Source organism: Heliangelus exortis, chromosome 1 (assembly GCF_036169615.1).
Source record: "Heliangelus exortis chromosome 1, bHelExo1.hap1, whole genome shotgun sequence".
In the NCBI taxonomy this organism is placed as follows: domain Eukaryota; kingdom Metazoa; phylum Chordata; class Aves; order Apodiformes; family Trochilidae; genus Heliangelus; species Heliangelus exortis.
The window spans coordinates 155,342,012-155,366,771 of record NC_092422.1 but is presented as its reverse complement, the minus strand read 5'-3'; the positions used below and the strand labels follow the sequence as shown (position 1 = coordinate 155,366,771).

The window sequence follows — 24,760 nt, the reverse complement described above, 5'->3', positions numbered from 1 at the left end:
GTATTTTTTCCCTGAGAACAACAGTTATTTCATCACTTCTTGGTTGGGTTTGTGTTACAGGTGGATGTGATGAAGAATGCATATAACCAAGGCCTCGAATGCGACCACGATGAGGAAAATGGAGATGATGGCATCTCCCCAAAAGATGTTGGCCATAATATCTATATTTTGGCACATCAGGTATGTCTTTCTTGTTGTGTGGCTGCTTTCAGAGAAGTATTGTGGTTAAACTCCACGCATAACCTGGATGATCAAAAAAGGGAGTTTTCTTTTCTTGTGATTTCTGGCTCATGTTTATGTACCTGACTTTCTCGGGAAAGCTGCTGAGAGCAGGACAAGTGAGGAGTCTCACTCTCTGAATAGGGATTCCACAGAATTTGGTAGGCTCTGTGGGCAATGATAATGCAGAGCAAAGCAGTTAATGTTGGCTTAGTTTTGTCTTCTTTTAACATTAACAGCTCATTCATATCAATCTAATCATAAATCACTTTACCTGTATTTATGTATTTAAATAATAGCTTCAATTGTAATACTATTTGAACTTGGAAGATGAATAGTAGTTTAGATATATTAGCAAACCAGTAAGAATAATTGGATTTTTTCACTGTTTTCCTCTTTTGAATTATGTTGTAATACCCTCAGGCTATTTCTGGTTTTTTTTTGCTTCTCTACTGGTAAAAGTAAAATGGACACCAAAGGTTTTTATTTAATGGGATACTAATTCTTCAGAGTAGCTAGCATAAAAAATAATTTATTTTTCAATTGTGTTAAGAATATTGAAAATATTCTTTTGCATGAAAAATAAAGGCCACTTTTTATTATATGACAAATTAGGGCATTTACTATGTCATATAAGAGCTGATTTTTTTTAAAAATAGTTTTTACTAAGTAAAGAGGAATTGTCAGATAGAGATAGTGAGTGTTTCACATTCTTCATACTTATTAGTTGTTGTTAGGAATTGAATACTCAATGGAAAAAGAAAGGAAAGCAATCTATAGTTACACTAATATTATGCAGTGTTTCTTTCAAGCAAGGAATGGAAAAAACCAGTTACTAAATTATGCTCTCATGCTTTGCAGCACATTTGAATAACTAAATCTTGCTACTAAGTTGTTATTATGGATGACCATGTTCCACTCTTGCACTGTATCTACGTAAGATCCTCACCAAAGATGACAGAATTTTTAGGAAGTATCTGTATCACCTTATCTTGTGTGATGATTCAGTCCTTGAAAATTTAAATTTTTACCAAATGGAAATGTTGGTATTTTATTTCTTCTGCCTGCAGTTTGTGTGTGACTTAAGGGAGTTCATGGTAGAATATAGGCCTAAAACCATATATGAAGTGACTGCTGGGCTCATTTTGCCAGAGAGCTCACTGCCAAGGGTACACTGGTTACCTGATGAGTAGGTTAAACTCTGTCATAGATACATTCAGGGTGCTGGGGAGGCCTATGAGGCTACTTCCCATCTATTCCAAATGCCTGATCTGTAACCAGGATTTAGGTTGCATAAGGCTCATGGCAACAATTCAGTGAGCTCCTTCCTGTTCTATAGAATTAAATGTCATGACTGGCTCTGTATGCTGTAAAAATATCCATCTATTTTAGAAAGAAAGCCTGTTTTCCTCCTCTTGCATTTCTGTAACACAATGCACATGTCTATTTACAATAGCTTTGCACTCATATTAAGCCCCATACCAAAACAAAGCAATGGAAGGGCAGGCAATCTGGGCCCTTTCTTTCTCCTGTGCTAATGAAAAGCTATGATTCTTGGCACAGGACTCCTGATCTCTGACCCCAAACTCTTTCCATTTGTGCCCTTTTGCTCTCCCTGGGATGGGCAGGATACGAGCAGGGTCCCTCCTCAGTAAGGGCATTGTTGCTGGGTTCCTTTGCTGGCTCCACTCTCCAAACACCCTCTTGCACTTTGCTGTGTTGAAATGGCTTTTTGGTGGCTGGCTCTTCCACTTTAGCTGACCTGGTCTACATACTATTTCTTTGCTGTACTTCATATAGTTTCACAGTTTATCTGGCTTAGGTTTTTTTTCTGCAACCAGTGTGGCTCTTCAGACACTTTCCTGACACTTTCCTGTGACTGCTTGATCTGGTTAGAGCTCTTTGGTCCCTCTGTAATAGCAGAATCAAGACCAAGAGTTCCTCTTTTTGCTGTTACAGCCCTCAAACACAGACAGTTTATTTTGGGGAGCTCAGACTTTCAGTTTTTGTCGTTGCACTCTTCAGGGTGATGGTGGGTTCTGCATTTTGCCACCACTACATCCTTCCTTGCCCTTCCTGTGGTTGATTTTACCAGAAGCAAATGGCATTCTTGTAAATGTGTGACCCACAGTGCATAGAAAGTTACAAAACTGTCACAAGCGAGGCTGAGATTTCTGTTATCTAATCTCCTTTACATTCTTCCAAACCTTGCCCCAGATGCATCTGCAGATAGACACATGCAAGTACATTTGCACACACGTATATCACACATGCACATGCAGAAGTGTGTGGGCACAGCAGGCTGGGACATGATGGTACAAAGCTGACTTAAATTTGCTGTGTCATGACATTTATCACTTCTCTTCCACGTTTTTCTCTGTCCCCTCTTTCCTTTATTTCTTCATCCTCCTCCAGCCTGCCACATGCTATAGCTGCGCTGATATTCCTGCTCTGACTCCAGGCTGTTTGGATGCTGCTGCTCCTCACTTTCAGCATATGAGCACAGAGAAGAAGAGTGTGCCATCAAGAAAAGCAGAACTGTCTTATTCATTGGGAACTACCCTGATCTGTCTGCACCCCCATGCTGCAGCCTGCTTTTCGGGTAGAGGCTCCTTCCAGACATAGCGCTTCTACAGCTGCTTGTGGTGCAGTGACTCAAGCTGGTGCTTGAGGTCGTATCCTGTAAAAATAAGCCTATTATTGCTAGATAGCATTAATGATTCTCTTGAATATCGATGAATGTTTTCTTAGTCTTGTTCAAATGTCATCCTCAGAGCCAAGCCTTTGACTTGACATTAGTAATTTCTTACCGTAGTCTCGGTGAATGCCAGTGGTGTGTTACAGATAGATCCATCAGTTCTTACACCTCTTCTTTTCCAGCCTCATTCAAAAGAAATTGGTGTGGTATTTTTATCTCTGTCCTTTGAAAAGATCCTGTTAAAGCAGGCTACACTTTGTTGTGCAAAGTTAGTGAGGCTTTTGGCAAAGAGACTTTGTCTTGATGTGATGTCTCTGTAGTGGTTACAAAAGCTTTTGACACAGTCACATAGAGTTTCATTTTTACTTGTGTGCAGAAGCATCAGTGTAGGAGAATCAAGTTTTTAAATGCCTACCCAAAAAAAGACATCATAAAAGGCTAGAGAAATCTTCTGGGTTTTTTGGATGACTGCTTGAGCTCGCTACCTGTTAGTTATAACAAAGGATTTCAGTAGTTTGTAAATTGAAAAAAGCTTTCTTGGAGTTTGTGGTATTTCTGTGAGTTTCATGACCCCTTTACATTTATTATGAAGTAAGGTAAGGCACTGGTTATAACCACAGGCTCCTGTAGTTGGCATGCATGTGTTAACAGAAAGTGCTTTGGAGTGTTTCTGTTTTTCAGCTAGATGCAAACTCTCTAAATTGGGCACAAAGCCAAACTAATACGATGTACCTTTCACTAGGAGCTTTATGAGGCTCAGGAGAATGTGAAATAACTTTACATAGTTTTTAGTCAGCTTGCAACATAGGAAGAATGCAGTTTCATCTGCCTGTACAACTATGTAGACATCCTTGATCTAAAAGAATGGGAGTGGCTAGGGAGTAGTAATTGTAATACTGTAAAAAAATTTTCAAATTTTCAGTGTCTTGTGACTTCCTCCATCTGGTTCCCAAAGCTGTTGCAGGAGCATAGAGATACTGACATAGCCCATCATCCCTTTCATGGTGCATGTTCTGTGCTCTCACACAAGTAAAATGTTTATTTACTCAGTTGCTCAATTCTAAGCATACTCTTAAATGCCTTGCTGGAGAAGGAGCATAGGTCTTGGAATTCCATGATACCTTTGTAGTCTCCAGGTAAATGGAAGGGTGGGGAGTATATGAGATTAAACTAAAACCTTATTTAAATCCCAATGAAATACCAAAACTCCTTGTATTTTCATAGTTTCCTGGTGGCATCAAGGCTTAATGAAAAGTCATTTTCTCCACTCATTAAGGTTAGAAGAAATTAATGCTGGTTGATATCAATCCAGGCATTCAGTAGAAATTAACACAAGCTTGAAAACAGGCTATTTTATGATAGACTAACACTGTCAGAAGTGTTCTTCCATTGTTAAATTTTTAAAATAAGATGAGAGAAAGGAAGCAGGATTTGCTGTGAATTGTAAGCTTCCTGCTGCAGGTACTACTAAGCTTGGACCTAACAAGTAAGTCATACTCTGTCGTCTCTGGTGCTAATTTTAAATGGACTAAGCAAAATAAGTCACTCAGCCTTTTATGTTTGTTAATATATTAAATACACTAATAGCAGAATCAAGTTTTCTTTATCAAACTTGGCAAGCTTTATCAAACTAATGTCTTACTGACATGTTTACTTCATGCAGTACTCTGCATATTAGTGTACAGACATGGAAAATATTTGCTAGCTAGGCAATTAAAATAGTAATAATTGATGGCATGGATTTGTAGTTTGGGAGTAGTAGTGCACTACAGGCTCTTTTTTAAAAGTTACTGTTTTAGGCATTTGAAATAGGACTGGTTTGATAATGAGACTTGCCTGTAATACATTCAATAAGGAGAAACTAAAGTAAGTTTTAAAAAAAAAAAACAGCTATCTAAATATGTAAAAATCTAAGAAGTACAAAGCCTTTTGTTTCTGTGAGTTTCTGTGTAGTGTGTCCTTCTATATCTTTCATTAGGTTTAAGTACAGCAAGGTCTGGGGCCACCTTTATTTTCTACATCAATGCTGTGCGTAGAACCACATGGTTCTGGGACTCCTGCATACCCCCACAGAACAAGTAAATGGCAATAAGTATAACAACAGTAATTTCAGAAATACTTAAATAATTCATCTTCCTTTTGTGTAGAATTTTGGAACAGTTAAAAGCTTTTAAATATTTTGTTTCTCACTCTCTTAAAGTAGGTGGTATTAACTGATGTCACATGTAAGGACACCAAGTCAGAAGCAGGCGTAGAAAGCAAGTCTTTAGCTGTGATGGGAAGTGAATACAACTTGCTTAATCCCCAGTGCTTTGCTTTAATGCCTGCATTGGGTTTCCTCCTACCTCACTTCATCCCAGCCACTTTACTAATGATGAAAATTGACAGTGATTGAATGGTACAGTTGAGAAGTGCATAATCACTGAACACATTAGTACTCCAAGAGTTGTTTTAAGGAAATCATGCTAATGTATATTTTTCAAATAAACTTACCTGTGCCTTAACAAGAAAATGGACACGTGTATATCTATGTGTGAGGGAGGTATTTTAGGCTGAAGTTTTTTGTGTGGAGTTATCTTTGGTGTTGAAGTTTGGAGCAACACTTTACTTGGCTGTATTTAATGTTTAGACAGATGAACTTAGACCTGCATCTTCCTTTTCCCTTTTTTTTTTGTGTGTGTGTATGCATAAACCAAGACACACTTATTGAAGTAAGTGTGAATTCTTATACTCATCCATTTGTCTTACCGTGCATGTAATTCAAGTCAGGACAAAGGATTCCATGGCAGGACTTTGCTTAAACTGATGGGAGCAGATCCCCCATGGTTTGATGTATGGGGAACACAAGCAGTAGTAGTGTGAAGGTGTGTCTCCACATGTGGTAGGATCTCTGCATGTAACTTGTCCTCTGGTATGAGAATCCAACTTTCTAAACTGGCTGCATTGTCCTAGGCAGACAAAACAGTATTCTGTGTGAAGTACCTGTGACTGTTTAAAAAGAAATGTTGATGAAGAAGGTAAAAATTAAATGCTCGGTACTGTGCATTTACAATACATTTACAATATAATACACAGCAATGAAACACCAAGAATGCTGTTTAGACTGGGTTGAACCAGTTACAATCCCAGTAGTCTGAAGTGGGTGTTAAATGGCTGAAATTGTAACATCATTGTTATACCATGGAAAAGAGATGAATGGAAGCCAAGTGGAAGAGTCTTGCAAAAGCTTTTTTCCCCTTTGCCTCTGATGGTGGTGTTACCAGCCCATACAATTTGACTAAGAGTTCTTGTGGGAACTGTGAGTTACCAGAGCATTTTGCTCTGAAAGATAAGTTTATCCTCATCCAGTTAGGAAGCAGCTTTCAGCTGCAGCAAGGGTCCTCCCAAAGGGCTGAGATCTGTGGACCACATTGGTTCAGTGAATTTTTAAGCTTGCTGACCTCTTTCTGCCTACTGTCTGCCTCAGGTGGATGCTTTGCTCCAAAATGAAGCTGTGGCCCATTAGTCCCACAAGTGCCTGTCTTTAAAAGGTTGTGCCTGGGTTCTACTGACAAATATTTTTGAGCTGATTGAGTTCTGGGAACAGAATGTCTTGGCTCATACAAAATTTTAAACATCTCTGACAGGTAAATTCTCAAAAAGTGGTGTCTTTAGTGTATGAGAATATGATTTTGGAAAAAAGACCCAAATACAAAGAGGTCTGATCTTGTCTGGTGTAAATGGATTTACTGTACCAGAGGTGCATTGAGGGAAAACATAGATCAGTCATGTTTTGTGTAGTTATGACCATTTTCAAATTTTACAGCTGAAGTGAGCAAGCAGAAATTGGTAGATGTAATTAGAGATTGTTTTCACAAGCACCTGATGGTGAATGGAGAAAAATACAATACACACTTAAATAAACAGGAGTACCTTTTGTGGCCAGAAGATCAAACCTATCCTGTTAGGGTAAAGCTGTCCTTCAGGATGAATGACTGTGAGTTTATGCAATAAGAATGCTCCTTTTATGCAGGACAGGTAAATTTTTAGAGCTAAAGGATGTCATTTTCTGCAGGGTGCTGCTGATGTTTGCAGTTTTGGGGGCTGATTTTTTTTGTTTCTCTCTCCTTAGCAGAGAAGTTCCTGCTGATAGCAGTGCCAAAACAAAGGGCTAATGGGGACCGGTCCCAGGAACCGTGACTGTCAGGGGACTCATATCCTTGACTGCCAGACCTGAAACTTCTCATAGAACTTTTATGCTCCACATGTTGTTTTGTAGTTATCATCCTGATGAGACAGGCTGTGGCATCCAAATGACACTGGCTAATTAAATGTCAGCAGAATCAGAAGCTGTTGTGAGGCTTTTTACACTTAGATTGCCAAGACTGAAACAGGAGCCAATGACGCACATCACCCTCCTTGCGGCTCATTAGGATAGGATATAACTCTGCCTTCAGCCAGCTACAGTATAGAGAGGCAGTATGGAGGCTGCCACAGGGGCTTGACACTAATGAGCACCTGAAAGATTAAACAAACGTCTGTGGCTGCTGTTAGGTCTCAGGTTAAAACCTTGGCAACTTGGCCTTCGATGTTTTCTTTTTCTCCTCTTCTCCTTGGAAGCCTTCGCCTCAGAATCTTGTTGTGACTTTGATAGGGATCTGTGTGGGGACCTCTGTTTTCCCTCTGGTGTCCTGTTGATTTGAGCTGCTAAGAGCTGCTAGGGTTCAAGCTAGAGCTTTTTACTGTAGGCTGGCCAAAGAAGTTTTAGTTTATTCTCATTTTTCTGGTTCTGCTTCTCTAAAATAAGATGAAACAAGATGTCTAATAGACATATGTCTGTGTTTTATTATATATAATATTATATAAGGCATACATCCTGTTTGGCTGTGGTGACTGTGCATTTCACTAGTGCACAGGTGGCCTTAATGTTTCTGCTTTGTGGGTTCCTTCTTCTATCTTTAACTTCTGTAATCCTGTGTCCTTGTGTTTTGTGGTTTACAAGATTTTTTTGTCATTGGGGAATATATTGTATTGGTGTCAGCCCAAACGTTACACCAGAAGAAATATCTTTTCTTTGTCAAATGTCTGCATTGGGAAATCTTCACATTAGTCTGTGGTTTTATTCTGAAAATTGGCTGTGGGACAATGACATACTGTTTAAGACATCCTCTGCTCTCAGACTCTATTTGAAGTCCTCTATTAGTAATAAAGTTACTACCTTTTTAATGCTATCTGAAGCAACTCAGGCTGGGGAGAACCTGAATTCTCCTTTGGTTCTGTATCACCATCAAGGCAGCTACTCAGCTTCCCAGAACAGGAAGAATGGGAAGCCATATCTTCAGCTGGTTTGCATCGGAATCCCTCCACTGCAAATAAGCAAGCAACACTGATTTATACGAGTAGGGAACTTGACCTGTTACCCTAAAACCATACTCTTATCCTAGAGCTCCCCTCTTGCATTTGGCATGCATGGTTTTCATTAAAAGTGATGGTACATGGGTGAAAAAGAGGGTGGCTTGACTTAAAGCTTTTTGGTTGAAATTGCATGGAGGAGCGTCAAGTAGAATTAAAAATAATTTTACTTGTAAATTGAGAAACCATTGAGAGACAAGAAATGTGGAATCACACAGTGCCCTCTTTACAAAGTCACTCTTCAAAGTAGACTGCTTTCACTTGCCCTCAGCTGCAGTGTGTACACTGTCTGCTCAGAGATGTATGTAAAATCTACTTTCTTCATTCAGATTGCAGCATGCTCCCCTTACTAAGAAAGCTAAATTACATGAAGTAATGAATTGTAAAGTCTGTTGTAGGTGAAGGCTGGCTCTGGAGGCAGAGCTGGGTCTTTTCCATTAGAGGTGACCTCCGAATGAACCGAAGTGCTCTTTTTCTTATATCTAAAGCACAACTGAAACATTTTACTCTAACCTAGGAGGAACTTGCTTTGTTTGTTTTGAGGGGAAGTGAGGGTAACCTTGGAAATGTCATGAAGGCGAAGTCTGGTCTTACTTAATATTATCAGAGCAGTTCTAATAGGGTTCAGATATCTGCATTGTGAAATCCTACACCTTAATTAAAAACAGGAGGAGACATCTTCTCTAACAAAGACATACGTTTTTTATTCCTTTCAATTGTTCAGTCGTCATTGAAGTAATTACAGGTTAACAAAAATAAGGAGAGTTAATCAGAACGTCAAAATATGTCTGTTCCTCAGAGTTGCTCAGTTTTAACTCTCATCTCCTCCAGTGTCATAATTTAATTAGATATCTCAGTCATCGTAGAGTTTTCTAGAATAGACAAGATCTGTATTTGTAATCTACAAATAGGCTGCCTCACCTGTGATCCTCTTTATTTCGTTTATTTAACACAATGCGGAAAATGCGGCCCACCTTGTACTTTTTCTGAGACAGCCTTAAGAGTTACTGATTAAGAAGTGTCCAGCTGGTAAATTTAGTTTTAAGAGCTGATTATGCTTTTCTACAACTAAAGTGAGGTGATCAGTTGCTTATGACCACCTGTAGTTTTACAGGAGTAAACCACCTTCAGACTTGCACACAGATAAGCATCTTTAACCTTGGGTTAAAGGAATGGTTTCTCTGCCATTATGTGTGGGCAAAGATTTTTAGAGCTTGTATAAAACAAGCTCTGGGTGATGATCTGTGGTAGCCTTAAATGAACTTGGTCTTTCCAGCCTTTTCTTTCTATGAGTCTGTCTGCAGAGCATCATTTAAGTTGGAGCTGGTTAAAGCAGCAATATTTGTGAATGTCTGATGAGGAGAGATGAAATTTTTACCCTTTTGCTTTCCCACTGAGAGCTGTTACTTCACGGGTGCCAAGTGAAACTGCTCTGCGGAGGACAGGAGCCATAATACAGTATTGGAAAGAGCAACTCACCGTTTTACTTTTTCTTCTCTCTGTTCCTATATCCCTACATTATTTTTTTTAAATATCAGCTCCGCTAAGTGGATGCTGAGGCAGACATTCAACAGCACAATTGGAAAAGCTGGAAAATCTCACCAGTGTAATTATTTGAAAGGTGACATCTCAGTTCCTGTCCACCTCTATAATTGGTAACTGCCCTGTTTGGTACCCTATAAGGTATATACATCAGACCCCTGCAGAGATTGAAATGCATGTCTTTTGTGAATTTGAGAGACTGCAGCTTCACTTGCTATTTTATTCTCATATGTTTTTGACCCCAAATGACCAAGTTACAGGGGGGGGTTGTGTGTTACTGAAAAACCTGTTGAAGAATGGGATGCTAAAAGGTTTGGCTATGAATGACTTTTTACTTTGCTATTGCTGTAACAACTGAGCAGAATGTCTTCTAGTCTTAGGGCTAAAAAGGAATTATGTGCATACTAAAGACTTAAAACTGTAATTCCCCTCACCACACTGCCCCAAAATAAGATTCATAAGCAGTTCCCCCTTTTGTTTGTGCTAGCCTTCCTGTTCTTGAGAAGCCACATGTTAGACAGCAGTAGATACCTATTTTGCAAACAGTCACAGTTCTGAATGAGAAACCTAGAAAGTAAAGTACTTGATAGCAAAAGGATTTTGAAAGTTCCTGGAAAGGATATGCCATTCACAGCTCTCTTACCTCAGGTTTATGTGTAGATTTTGTATGTATATAAGGTGTTGGTGGGTTTTAGAAGTTAACAGTTCTCTTCTTTTGTGAATTTGGGATACATATGCTTGCTGGTTTTGGTCTTTCTCAGGCTAGATCTGTTCAATGTTGGTGAGCGTGCCAGTAAAGTCTTACTTTGGGTACAATGTTTTATTTGCCTTTCATAGAAGTTGCATGTGGCTCTGATCTTTTTGTTATGCTGTGAAGCAGACTAGTTGCAGTAACTCTGCTTTCTTTTTCTTCCTTTTCTACTGAACTTTTTTATTATCTTCCCATAATCATGTCTGACACTTCCATCATCTCCTTATTCCTTCCATCCTGTACTCTCCAAAATGTGGCATACAGTAACCATAGGAGGCAGTCATCAAGTGCAGTTTTGTCATCCTGTTGGAACTCTCTGGGTTGTGCAGCTGTCCACATCCTATGTTTTGTATGATCAGTGTACACTAAAACCCAAAAGTGACCAAAGTTTTCATTGGGCCAGTTTGGTCCAGTAGGCACAGCTGCCCATGATAATTTACACATAGCCTGCACACATGTTTCACGCCCACCCCTCTCAAATTAATTTTCTTTTGTTGCAATACATTTTGTCTGACCTGAACTTTCCCCAGATATAAACTTTTTTTCCTTTTTTTTTTTTAAATTTTTTTATTTATTTTTTTGTTTTTCTTTTTGCCTGCAAAAGAACTTACAAAGAAGACAAATGGAAATAAAGCTCATTGAAATATTAGCAAGTCATTTTTTCTTCTGCTGGCTTTCATCAGGGATAAAAGAAAAGCAAAATCACAGCAAAAATAGCAATAAAATTATTATGGGGGGCTGCAAACACAATAGTGATGGAGATCACTTAATTTTGGTGGTTTCTCTTATGTGATAATGTCAAGGTTTTATTTCTCCCTTTTCTGTGAGACAGATCACTATTACCCACAATTTGTAGTGCTCACCATGTGGAGGCTGGGAAGGAGAGGTGGTGTCTCAGAGGTTACGTGAGGCCACGGAAGACCCAGCAACAGAATCCAAAGCGTCTGGACCACCCAGGGCCCCGCTCACGTACCCCAAGCCATCAGGGGAAGATTAACTCTAAACCCTTTTGGTTGCTCTGTACAGTATAATCATCTAAATGAAATCAATGAATACTTGATTTGAGAGTCTCCCATTGCTCCATCCCTGCTGTTCTTAATGTTTGTTAACAGATTGCTTTGTGGTAGAGTGCAAAGGTGCCGCTCTATAAAACTGTAATGACTCCTGGAAAGGAAGTTGCCCTGTGTATTGCAGAAAGCACCATTCAGTTTTGATTGGAACATGGGGACTTGAGAAGTTATTATTACTGTTAGTACAGCCAGTTGGCCTAAAAATTTCTGCTCAGTTACGGTTAAGATATCATTTCCTTTTTTCCTTGCTTTCTCTCTCCTTGTTTGCTGATGGAAGAGGAGTGTTCTCATTTGCCCTGAGCAGGGAGCTGGCGTATGGTAAGGTCCTGGCACGCTGAGAAGAGGATCTCATTTTCTGTCTCCAATCCTCTTCTGTCTCTCACCCATCCTGTTTGCTACTCCCTTGACTTTCTCTTCACTGTTGTTTCTCAGTCCTTGGGGTTTTTCTTGTCAGTCCCCAGGCATCTTTTTAATTCTTTCTTGCTCTCTAAGCAGAAAATGAAAGGTTCAGTGAGATGACTGAGGTTTTCCCTTTTGAGAGGTTTTTGGTGGTGCCAAATCCCACACTGCTTGGCTCCAGGAGCCAGGGGACTGATGGGGAAAAAGAGGAAAAGATTGTGACTGTAAATGAGCCCCAGCTGCACAAGTTTGTTTGCACAGCAAGGTGAAACTAATCTGAACAGATGCAATTACTCTGCTATTGCTGCAAGTTATATTTTGTCTCGTTTCTCCCCAGTGAAAGACCACTGGCTTTGGGATAGCAACCCACACTGCAGAACATCTGGTTATTGACAGGGTAGAGAAGAAGATGATTCACAGCAGAGCTATAAAATGTCATGCACTGCACATCAGGTCTGTCCAAACAGCTCTTGCCTCACTTTCCCCAAATTCTGTAGTTGAGGAACTTCCAGAGCTGTGTGGTGGCATCTTTCTGCCCTGAGAGGCTCTATGGGGCTGACTGGCACACTGGAGGGCTGGATTGTGAGCTGCAGCTGGAGCATGGGCTAAGAGCAGAGCAGCTTGCAAATGCACCACACATCCAATTCCCTCCCCACAATGAGCCCCAGTCCCCAGCATGCTCCCAACTGCTGCCTAACTCTGTGCTCTTCCTCTGTCAGGTGTGTGCCAGGTATCTCCCCTGTCAGATAACAACCTTACTGCTGCTTTACATCTGTGAGAAGGGATTCAAGAGATTTGTTGACAAGGATAATATTTTTTTAAATAATATTGTTTTTATTTTTTTAATGTTTGTAATGCTTCTTAATAGTAATACTGTAAATATAAACTATTGCAAAGCACAGGAACTATTTGTGTCTTTATCTGTGCTTCTTGGCCAGTTATCCAGTTTATAATAGTTATATAGTTATAATTAGTTATAATAGGCTCCATCAGCCTGTTCTAGAAAATCAGTTTAACACATTTGACCCTGTGCCAGTGAATCGTCTCTTCCATGAAAACCCCGGTTGCTTTCAGTACACTAAACCTCAGCCATATATATCCCTTTATATTATTCTAGTCATAAAAGTCACCTCAGTCACTCAGGTTTGGCAGTCCCAAAATGCTAGAGAGTGAAACAGATCTCACAGAATCTGAGGGTCTTCAGTCTGCTGTTTCTCAGTCTCCTGTCCTTTTCTGGGCCTGAAGCAAAGCCCAGTGAAATCTGCAGGAGTTTTGACAAGCGTCACAGCTAAGTACTGGGTTAGAACTCTTGTCTCCTGTGAGGACTGGGCTACAGAGGAGACCCTTGCAATTTACAAGTTATAACCAGGGACTGACATGTTCTTGTAAAAATACTGAAGGGGGTTGTATTTAACAGAGATAATGAAAAGTGGAGAATTGGTTTCTCTTTTACCAGCGATTTTTCTATAGGCACACACTGTATTTTGGCAAACCCATCCTGGAATCCAAGCCTATGAGTTATTGGCAGGCCAATGACATCAACAGTCGCAGCTTTAAATTGCTTTTCCTTTGAGAACATTTAAATAACTACATTTTTGTTCAAGGAAAACTTGACTTTAAAACAAAAAAAAGCCTGCGGGAAATCCGTGTGTTGTTAATTGCAAAAGATAGGTCTGCTGTGGTTTTCTGTGCTGCTGATTATATATGGAATCCTGGATGACTAGAAGATCTGATTTTATAATCATGTTGTGTGAAGAGTTTAGGCTGAGTATTATTTGTAATTCTGTCATTTATCTCTACTGATGCTTTATTAATGTCTTCAGCGTTCTTGGTCTGTCCTCAATCTTTCACGTTTTGTACTGATGCTTTATTACAGTGTTTTCCGAATTTTTGAAGTAAAAGTCTTTCAAGATGAACAACAGTCCTTCCTTGGAAACTGACTGAAAGCCAAATGATCTTTATTCATACAGCTGCTGCCTCACACACCCCTGCTTTGGAAATCATTGTTCCATTGTATGCTATTGCTTCCTCATCTATACGAGCCCTGATCAGTATTAAAATACAGTGATGACCTTTAAAATATTGTCACTGGTATGGTTGATGGGTGTGTGAATGACTCTGAGGAGAGTTTTTCCCTCCTCAGAGGGGAATTTTTTGCAGGCTCTCTGCAAGTTCAAGCTCCAGTGATAGTTTTTTTTTGTATCAGTTACACTTGCTGTGCATTTTTGTGCTTTGCTTTGTAAACTAAGTGGGGCTGCTCTTTTCATTACAGTGGCTATTGTCCATGCCCCCCCCCCCCCCCCCAGTGTCTTATTCTTCAGCTGCCCCGAAAGGTTTATTGCAGCACTTCAGAAGTAGCACTTACCTACATCACAAGAGTTAAATATGAAAAAAAATGTCATTCAGAGCTTGCGTGGCCCTTACATGCCAGTCACAAACTGTCACCTAAAGCCTATTGTCAGCTTGGATAAGCTTGCCATATTTTAGGTTCACAGTTCATCACTACGTTGTTATTTTCATTGCTAAATCTTTGATCTCACAAAAAGCTCTGCACTGGTCAAGGAGTCTGTTGACACAGTCCCCTTTGCCCGTGTGGGCCTTTGAGCTCTTTACATAGTGAAGGAAGGATCATGAAAGCAGAGCCTCAGACAACATTGTAGGTGCCAAATAATGTAGCATTTCTAAAGCTGTTCTGTGTCTTACTGTGGGCATCTGCTTCAATTCTGGGCTCTCACAGATTGCTGTCCACACTATTCTTTCATTGATGTAGCTGTGACAGTACAGAAATATTAGCAGTACTTACTTTTATATCAGTGTAGGGGAATCCATTTGACGTAGAAACTGCAAAACAAACAGAAGATAGATAGACCCTTTGCCCTGAGGTTACTGTCTAAAGGTCTAGACTACAGAAGGTAAGTGGATACAGAAAGATGAGGAAGCAAAAATAAATGAAGTTACAATATCTTATTACCTGGCACTGCTGCTGCCAGCTTTAGAGTGGTTTTCCCTGTAAAATCTGCCGTAGTTCCCTCAGCTTGGTCAGCAGTCCTTGGTTGCTTCTGATGTGTCTTTGCTGGCAGCTGAGGTGCTAGCACAGGAGATCCTTGCCTGTTCTTCAGGCTTAGTGCTAGTGTCAGGAAGCTCCAGCTATACACTACCAGGCTCTGTACACACATCAGCACAAGACAGTCACTGCCTGAAAGCAGTCTAATAAATCATAGAATCATAGAATGATGTGGATTGTAAGGGAGCTTAAAGATCAACCCCCTTGCCATGGGCAGGGACACCTCCCACTAGAACAGGTTGCTCAAAGTCCCATCCAGCCTGGCCTTGAACACTTCCAGGGAGAGGGCATCCAGAACTTCCCTGGGCAGGCTATTCCAGTGTCTCACCACCCTCAGTGTGAACAATTTCTTCCTAATAAAGTAGAGTGGAGAGCACTGAATGCACATGGCTTTAAAGAACCTGTCTGCTATTCATGGGAAAACTGGTAGTAAAATGTGCCCTGCATGAGTGCTGTCTGAAATCACCAGCTGCCTGTTAACACACTCTGCTTCTCTGCTTCAGGGCCTAGGGAGTTTTCCCTTCTGTTTAGTAAGGGGACTTCAGTTATTGATGTTGATCGAGAGGTACTTTTATACAACAAAAATTATGAAGAGTTAAAAGCATATCAAGAAGCAACACCTTGAGATTTAATTACAAATGGGATTTCCAGTTCTGTATACAAATTCAAGTGTGTTTATGAAAGAACTTTTTTTTTTGTGGTACTAACGGGAGTTTCTGAAGATAAACATGTCCTTTTCTCCAAAGTGGCATAATTTTAATATGAGAAGAACTATCCATACACTCTTGACTTGTCTTTTGTAAGAAAACTCAAAATCTTAATGGCTGACATTGGAGAAAAAAGGTCAGGATACCAGCAAAGTTCCTCTTTATTACAGAAGATAAAAAAGGTGAATATACTGGCTTCTGGTTATCCTAATTCATCAGCCCAAACAGGGTGTGAATGCATTCTGTCTAGTCAGTTCTTCTCTTAATATCTTCAACTAGAGATATAGCCAACATTAAGGGCATTTGGAGATGGACAAGGAAAATAATTGAGTCACAAAGAGTCTTCTCTTTTAGAAGGGATAGAAAAGATAGGGATTGTTTTAATTTAAAGAAGAGCGAAATACAAGAGGACATGACAGTGGTGTATAGAATGATGAATGATACAGAGAAGGTGAATTAGTTGCTCTTGCTTGCCCTGTCGTAAGTACAGAAGCAGAGGGACACTCAATAAACTGAAAGGTAAAAACAGTAGCACTCTTTAAAGGGAATTTTTATACAGTAACTACCTTGTTTCCTCAAGCTCATCTTGTTTCTCCATGATGCTAGAGCATATATTGAAGGGGATGCAAAAGACCTCTAGGAAATGAATTCAGGTTGTCCTATTGGGATGATGTGGACATACTACAAAGACCGACTGGATCAGGTTACATGGCTTCTGTGAAGGAGAAGAAGTAGTTAGATAGTCTTAAAGGTCTTTTGAAGCCTTTAAAAATAAGTGGAAGTTACATAAGATACTAATACATGTAATGAGACTGTCTATACATTTGCTAGATAAAGGAAAAATGTAACTGTTCAAGGAAGAAATCTATTATTGATGGAAAGGCTATTGCTCTGCGGTTGGCCCCCATGTGATTCTCTGCATTTCTCCTTGAATAGATGCTCATGACCTTTTTATAAAAGCCTGATGTTCTGCCACATCGACTTAGTGCTCTGCTATCAAAGCCTCAGACTTCTGTCCACAAGGAAGCTGTAGGAAATACATTTACATACATACTTTCTGTTATTCTCTTGCTTTTGGATATTCCGCTTATTATTCATCTTTAATTAATGAGCTTGTATCAAGATTCTGAAGAAAATTTATTTTGATCCATAGATGGTAGGGAACTTGAAAAAATATAGAGTAAATTGTATATGTATCTCTTTGCTTTTCTTAGATAAAAAGGGGATGGGGAGACAGGCAAATGGCTTATGAATGAGTGTGATCAGTTTCTGGTTTTGTTCATTATAGTATCTGTTTAGATCCAGTGTTACTGTCAGACTTGAACCCTGACACTCTTTTTGCAGTTATTTTATAATTCCTCAGCATGCTGCGTTACTTCATTTAGAACAACCTTAACCCACCTGTGGCAATCATCATTTCTAAGCTTAGTTCCTTTTTTAAGTTCCATGCCGGCCTCGTTTCTAATGTCTGCATCTAGTTTGTTGTGGTAACATCTGTGCAGTGGTTAAGAGCTGGATCACATCCACAAGATAGCCTTTCCTTTCCTGCCTCACTTCTCCCCGCTTTAAAATGTGTGAAACACCTCAAGAGTTTCTGGATGGAAACCACTCACTGATACAGGGAAAACTGCATTTTTAGCAGTGTTCCCTTGTGCCTTGGGGTTAAGTCATTGTCTCTCACCGATCTGAAAGACATGAATGCATTTGCTGCCATCCTCAGTATCAAACTTTGTGCAGCCATAGAGAGTTTTAAATATTTACTAGTCAAAAAGAGCACGTGTATATTATGAATCATGTGAAGCATATAATTGGTAAAAATTTGTTGGAAGACATAGACATTTGTGTGTTCATATATGCTATGTACATGAACTACACATTTAAGAATGTATTTTCCTGTCACTGCAGTTCAGCTGCCTCTGAAATAGTCATGGGCATTATCTTGGCAGCCCTGAAGTACCATGCTGCAACATAGTGAAGAACAGTTTAGCCATTTGAAATCACAGAAAAAATTTAATGGTAAATGTAATTACCTAGTTAGAGGTATGCAAATTATATGGCTGAACTTCAGTGAAAAGAAACATTCAGTCTTAATTTTTTGGCATTTGTCAAAAGCCCTCCAAATACCATCTAGGCTGCAGGCTAAGCTGCATTTCATAAATCTAAGCTGAAGACTTGCTGCTGACTTTTTAAGACTAAATTATTTCTATTGTTCTCAAATAATTACATTTTTGTTTTTATCTGTGGAGAGAGCCCCACTGGGCTGAGCATGTAAGTACATGGGAGTGGGAGGAGGAGAATTTGTGTTAGTAAAATGGAGATGATAAAGCTGAAGACATAGCAGCAGGACATAAATCACATCTTTTTCTTTTTCTAGTTGGCTCGTCACAATAAAACATTGCAACAGATGCTGAAGCCAGGGTCAGATCCTGATGAAGGAGATGAAGCCTTGAGGTATTATGCCAATCATACGGCACAGATAGAGGTAAAGAATTGCTCACCAGAAGACTGAATATGAGTCAAGTTTGAATCTTGTGCATGGTGTATCACCTCTTTTTAAGCTTCTGAACAGCAAAGCTTATTCAAATGTTGTAGATTATTTATGAGAATGAAAAGGTTGAATAATATGCTATTGGGTATGGGAGAAAAAAGAATGCACCTATATTAAAAATGGCTTCGAATAATAATTTTACAGTAGCTTTTCTATGTGTTATCAAACATGTTTTGTTAGTGAAATAATGACTGTGGATAGTAGCTGTGTCATGAAGTCAAGAGCAATCTTGTATGGTACATCACTCAAATAAATAATCGTGAGTTTCAAAGCCAGTGATGCTAACTGATCAAATTAAAAGTTTGGCTGGAGTACAAAGAGGTTTTGAAGTGGTGTAGACATTCAGTATGGCTTTTGTTTGAAAGACCAAGGCATGGCCTGGTTCACCAGTTCTCTATTTTAAACTTTACCCCTGGCACAGATTGGATTTAGATCAAGATCCACAGAGGTATTTAAGTTCTTAAATCATATCAGATCCTGCGCGCTTACAGATTTCATGGGATTATAGGCTTCAAGATAGGAGTTAGACACTGTAGTATCTCTAGTCCTTAGTGACTTTGTAGGAGAAGAAATTCTGTGGTGCAAAAGCAGCTGCTGCGAGAGACTGCGGGAAGCAGAAGCATTTGGCTCTCCTTTGGAAATGCTGTATCCTGTTCAAAATTTGCTGAGTATGAAAACTTCACGGTGTGGTTGCACACAGGCCCAGCCTAAATGTGAGCCAATAGTTTCACCTTCATTGGGCTCCCAGGCTCCAGAAACACTGGACCTGAGTTTGCCTGTGTAGGGAGCAATCTGATGCAAGCATCTCTCAGCTGCCATCAGAACCGGCCAGGGCTGGATCCTTCTCTGTTTCTCACCGTCCTTTTTGCCTGAAACTGGTCATGTTATCCCACTACAGGACAGATGAAAGCTCCATGGCTGTGATTGTCCAGAGGGCAGCTTAGTCCTCCTTTTAAAATATTTTAATACTTTGGGTGCTCCTGAGGTATCTCTTAGGAAAGTATCAGCTGAGTTAGTTATATGGTTAGGTTGTAAATACAGGCATTAAACAAACACCATGCTTTGCTTTTATGTGGCAAATAGCTTCTTCCTGGTATAGTTTCTGGGATCTGTGAAAACCTCATGTCTGCAAAGCCTGTTCCTCAAGCCGATATGGAGGCCTCTGTTCTTGGGGAGGCTTTTTAAATGTCATTCTGATGAGCAGCACATCCAGCCTACCTCTTCATTTGAGTCCCTGACTCAGCTGAAGATTTGCCATCAGCTTCTTTCACTCCCCCACGAGGTTAGCTGCTGGTCACATAGTCCCACTTCACAATTGCTGGCCTGAGATGCCTTTATTTACTTAGTACTTCATCCATTTGGGAGTACTCCCTCTTATGCCAGATGCTTTATTGAATGTCTTTGGCAAATTCAGGTGCCCCTCACTTTGTGGTAGATTTGTCCCTGAACTCAATGGCAGCGGAGCTCTCCTTACTCTTAAAAATTACTTAAGACAGGTGGGTCCTGATATGTTCACATACTAAATATGAATTAACAGAGATAAAGGGGAGTACCTGAATGCAGGACTGTGACTGCAAAAGTGAAATTCAACCCATCATTGCCTCTATACCAAGTGGATGTTTGCTGGTCTTTCACTGGAAGTAGCCTTAGATATGTTTGGCATTTTTTACATAGTTGTCCTATATCAGGGTATCTCATTTGTTTGATTTGAATGTCAAATAGTGGTTTGGTTTTTTCATTGGTGTTAAGAGTCAAGATGAGTTTTCTACCCATTTCTTCAGAGTCCATTATCAGAATGGGGAAGTAGTTTCTGATGAAGTGTGTGAGATGGAATTAAATCTAGCTCATTCACTGATAACTCAGTAGACCCTGAAATACAAACAATACAAAACCTCAATTTTTTTTCCAAGTAAGAAGATAAAGACTGACAAGATATGGGTGCTGTCTGAGTAGCAAGGCACTATTTTTTGCATGTTCACCTTCACCACATATCTCATCATAGAAATAGACTCAAGGTGAGAAAATAACTTTCTAACCTGAGCAGGAAGCCCCTGAAATTCCACACTGTTTACTAAGAGAGATTTGTTTCAATTTAATGCAAAATTGAAGCATTCTGAATTAGAACATTTTTATATGTTGGGGAGAAATTTGAGCATAGATTTTGTCTGAGACATGCAATTGACACCTTATTTTCAGTCAGACTTTTAAAGAACGAAAAGCAGTTTTACTTTGTTTTAGGATTGATTTGTTCTACCTCATTGTAATTTTCAAATAATTTATGTATTAATTTATAAATAAGAGGGAGATGTGAACAAGAAAAGGTAAGAAAAAATGGTTGGAAGGTCACTGATCCTGAAAAAACATGCATCTTATTTACAGATTGTCCGCCATGATAGAACAATGGAACAAATTGTCTTCCCTGTCCCAAATATTTGTGAATTCCTCACTCGGGAATCCAAAAGTCGGGTATTCAACACAACAGAGAGAGATGAACAAGGGAGCAAAGTCAATGACTTTTTCCAGCAGACAGAGGATCTGTACAACGAGATGAAATGGCAAAAGAAAATTAGGAGTAAGTATTGCAGTTTCAAAAAATAGCATAATTATGCTAAAACCTTGCTTTTAAGCCTTCATTTTTTTTTTCATTTTAATCATACACTTTTCTCTGTTCACTCTGATACTGCAACAGACAAAACTATTGAGGGCTTGAAAATCTAGGTCAGATGAGACACTTGCATGCCACCATAGAAGAGGCAAAATATGGAGCAGTTAGTGCTATAAGTAATGTGTTCAAGATGATGTTTTGGACTCCGAAAGTTAAATTGAGGGATGGATGAACTGGGTGTACTTCCACTAAATTAAATAGAGTTGCACCTAATTAAGCCAAGGCCCCTAATATTTAACAAAAACATGTGTAGCTGCATATTTGAGGTTTGGAGATTGCTAAAAGACCATTAAGAAACTTGTAAATGTCAGTCCCTTAAAAACAGCTCTCACCAGAACTTCAGCTGCTCTAAATCTGTCTGACTCTCATGAAGCCAGTTCCCCCATGCTAGTTCTCATCAATCTTGCTTGACTAAGCTGCAGAATATCCCAGTCTGTTAGCCCATGCTGGTTTAAGTCCCATGGTAGTGGGAGAGGCTTATGTACCACCTTAAGCTGCTTGTAGATCTGATGGTCAAGATCATGGGGGAGAGATCAAAACAGGGACCCAAGGAAGAGGTGCTGAGCCAGGTACCCCAAGTTGTTTGTGCAGTTCACTGGTGGGCATTACAGCCTCTGACCCTCACCAGGAATGAGGATGCTGCCAGTGTCCTGAGGATACAAAGCAGCTGCCAGCTCAGCTACTGTTAACTATGCCCTTTGCTTTTGAAGCAGAGAATCGAGGCTGCAAACTAATCAAGCATATACAATATCCTTGAAGGATAAAGAAGTTGCATTTTATAAATGTGTATAGATAAAAATACATGAGATTTATCACTTTGGTCACTGCTAAAATGGAGGTGTTGTTGGGGTGGCACATAGGAGCTGTTTAACAGCTTACAGCAGCTTCATGCATTTGATTAGGAAGAAGGTGAAGAATAGCATCTACAGTCAGAGCTGCAAGGAGTTTAGGGTAGTCACAGCAATATGGTTTAATGTAGCATCCTTAATGGGATAGAAACATGAGTGCTGCTTGCAGTTTTTAGAAATGTCAATTCCCAAGCTATAATTTTCAGAGGCAGCAGTAAGTTTTTGGTGTGCATGCTATAGGCCCAGGTCACTTCCCTGAGTGGCACTGTAAGAACTTGTCTGTACTGACCAGAACAGAAGTTGAAAAATAAATTACTTCAGAATAACTCCCTGTCTTCACAGTCTATTTGGGAATAAAAGTCACTACACTGCAGTAAAATTACTCTATTAACAAAATCATATCTGTGGTTTTTGCTTAAGAAATACAAATAAAAGAGCCCAACCTTACATTTACATACACTAGGTCTGCCTAATGCTATAAGCAAAGAAAATTGATTTATTTTTATTCAGAACAGAAATACCTCAATTCCTTTCATCAGTAGAATAGCCCACAAGTCTCCATGTTTGGTGTGTTTTTTTTTTATTTGAAAGTATAATACAGGTTGAGGCTTGGTTTATTCTTTGCCCAAGTGTCTGTTAGCATGCAATTTGTATTGCTTAAATTGACATGTCATTTGCAATGGCTCCAAATGCTTAAATCTCAGCAGCCAACAGCATAAGTATATCCCAATAAAATCTGAATATTTACCTAATCACAATTAGTACTTTTATACTAAAAGCCTGAGGTAGTCACATGCAGTTGAAGGAGTCTACTGTTCATAAAAAGTTAGCTGGGTGCAGGCAAGTCAAGAATATGCTCTTCATACTTGCAGGAGTCTCTCAGTACTTTAAAATGAAATTAATAGGAATACACTGTATTCAAATAAACCTGTCTGGCTAGAAATATTTTCACACCATTCATTGCACATAGGGTCTTGTTTTAAGCATTCATATTGTAGTGCAGCCCTATGTATGAAGGGCTTGATGGGCCTTAGACCCCTCTCATGTTGTTCCTAGCCTTTTTACTGAATCTTTTATGTGACTCTGGACATGAAAACTTAAGCCTGCTTTGCTCTATTTCTCTTTTTAGTCTTTTTGGAGTAGGTTATGGGTTCTTTGGTATATAGACTGTTTCTCTGTATTTGTACAACACTTCACATATGGAGATCCTGGCTTCATTTGAATCTTTTTAAGCAGGAGTATAGAGCTGTTTTGTCAGCAGGTATGTCTCAGGATCATGCAGGAAGTAGTCAGCTTTCATAGAACCGAATCCCAGTCAGACTAAATTTTATCTGCCACTCCAAAGTAGATCAAGATGTATTTAGTTTGACAGAGGTGGGGAATATCCTGCCATTCTGCAACCTTTGCCTTTCCCATCATTCTTTGAATAGTGTCGTCAGTATACTTGATCCAAATGGGTCATGTGTTGACTGGCTTGCAGAGTGCCTGAAATGTATTTCCTTGCTTGACTTTGTGTCTCCCTGCACAAAGGCTGCAGTTTCAGAGGCAGGTGAAAAGTCTCCTTCACAAAAGATCGAATTCTAGAATTTTAGCAGAGGCAAAACTTTTTAATCTTTGAATTAAAGGCTCTGCTTGAAACTATGTTTTATTGCAAACCTATGTTTAATATTAGTCTGTTTTAGGTAATTTTGAAGATCTGCATTTTTATTTCATCTGTGGTTTTGGGTTTTTTTTTAATTCCCTTAAGACCATTGCTGATTTACTTCATGCCTGCTTTCTTTCATTAATTACCTCTCTTCTCCCCTTTGTAGATAATCCAGCCCTGTTTTGGTTCTCCAGACACATATCTCTCTGGGGGAGCATTTCCTTCAACCTTGCTGTATTCATCAATTTAGCAGTTGCTCTCTTCTACCCCTTTGGAGACGATGGAGATGAAGGCAAGTGGAGTTTCTTTCTATTTTTCTGTTTAATTTTATCTGCTTTCAATTCTAAGGTAACAGTTACATCAAACTGCACCTTCAGCTGTGCTGGAATCTGCAGAAGCCATTGAGTGTCTTCTAAATAGGTACCAGATGTTGTCTGAAATGCAGTAGTTGATCTTTGTGTAATCTTTGTGCAACGTGAAGTAAAATGTACAGAACAAAACCACTGAGCTGAAGGCTAGCTTGATGATCTGAGCTAATCCTTTTCTTTTTTTGTTTTTTTAATATTACCACATTGCAGTGTACTGCTGCACACGTTCAATCAGAGCTTCTGAGCTAAAGGAGGATTCCTGGCAAGAGAGAGACTGGGGTTCTGTAAAACTGACTGGTTTGAATGACTTGCAGTCTTAAAGACATACAGAATGGAATGATTTGAGAACTAGCTTGTAGGCTTTATTTGGTTGGTTTTATTTTCTGGGTTAAAAGGACATAACTGTTGCAGAGGATAAATACATTACATAAAATAATGCTTACAATCTATGATTCTGTCTCTGCTTCACCACATGTCACAGGATACATAGCAGCTAATCAGTTTCATTAAATAAATGCATCAGATTGGCAGGAGGCCTATTTGAATCCAGAACAATCTTAATTGGGACAAAAGGGGCTAAATAGTTCAGAATACTGGTAACGGGAGTAGAGCCATTCACCTCTGGGTCTTTGATTTGTGTCCAGTCAGTAATGTGACTGAAAGTCACTTCTGTCTGATGGCACGTGAACTCAGCTGGTGGGAGCAGTCCAGCTTCTAGTAGATCCATGTGCTTTTCACAAACACCAGAGTTGGCACCAGCAAACATTCCTGTTGGCTGCCTAAACAGAAAGGCAGCAGATTACAGTATATTGCTGTGGAGACCACGTTGCCCTTTCACCCTGCAG

General features: G+C 39.5%; 1 protein-coding gene across 3 annotated transcripts in view; it reads left to right on the top strand.

Moving 5' to 3' along the window:
* Nucleotides 1-24,760, top strand: part of ITPR2 (inositol 1,4,5-trisphosphate receptor type 2) — a 258,336-nt gene that overhangs the window by 193,244 nt on the left and 40,332 nt on the right. For 2 of the 3 annotated variants that reach the window (XM_071733154.1, XM_071733153.1), the window contains 4 exons: nucleotides 61-180; nucleotides 18,216-18,323; nucleotides 20,769-20,961; nucleotides 23,714-23,839. In XM_071733154.1, the coding sequence (XP_071589255.1) occupies nucleotides 61-180; nucleotides 18,216-18,323; nucleotides 20,769-20,961; nucleotides 23,714-23,839 (547 nt within the window). Of the gene's footprint in view, nucleotides 1-60; nucleotides 181-2,634; nucleotides 5,430-18,215; nucleotides 18,324-20,768; nucleotides 20,962-23,713; nucleotides 23,840-24,760 lie in introns of those variants that run through there. The other variant, XM_071733155.1, reaches the window with a different exon arrangement.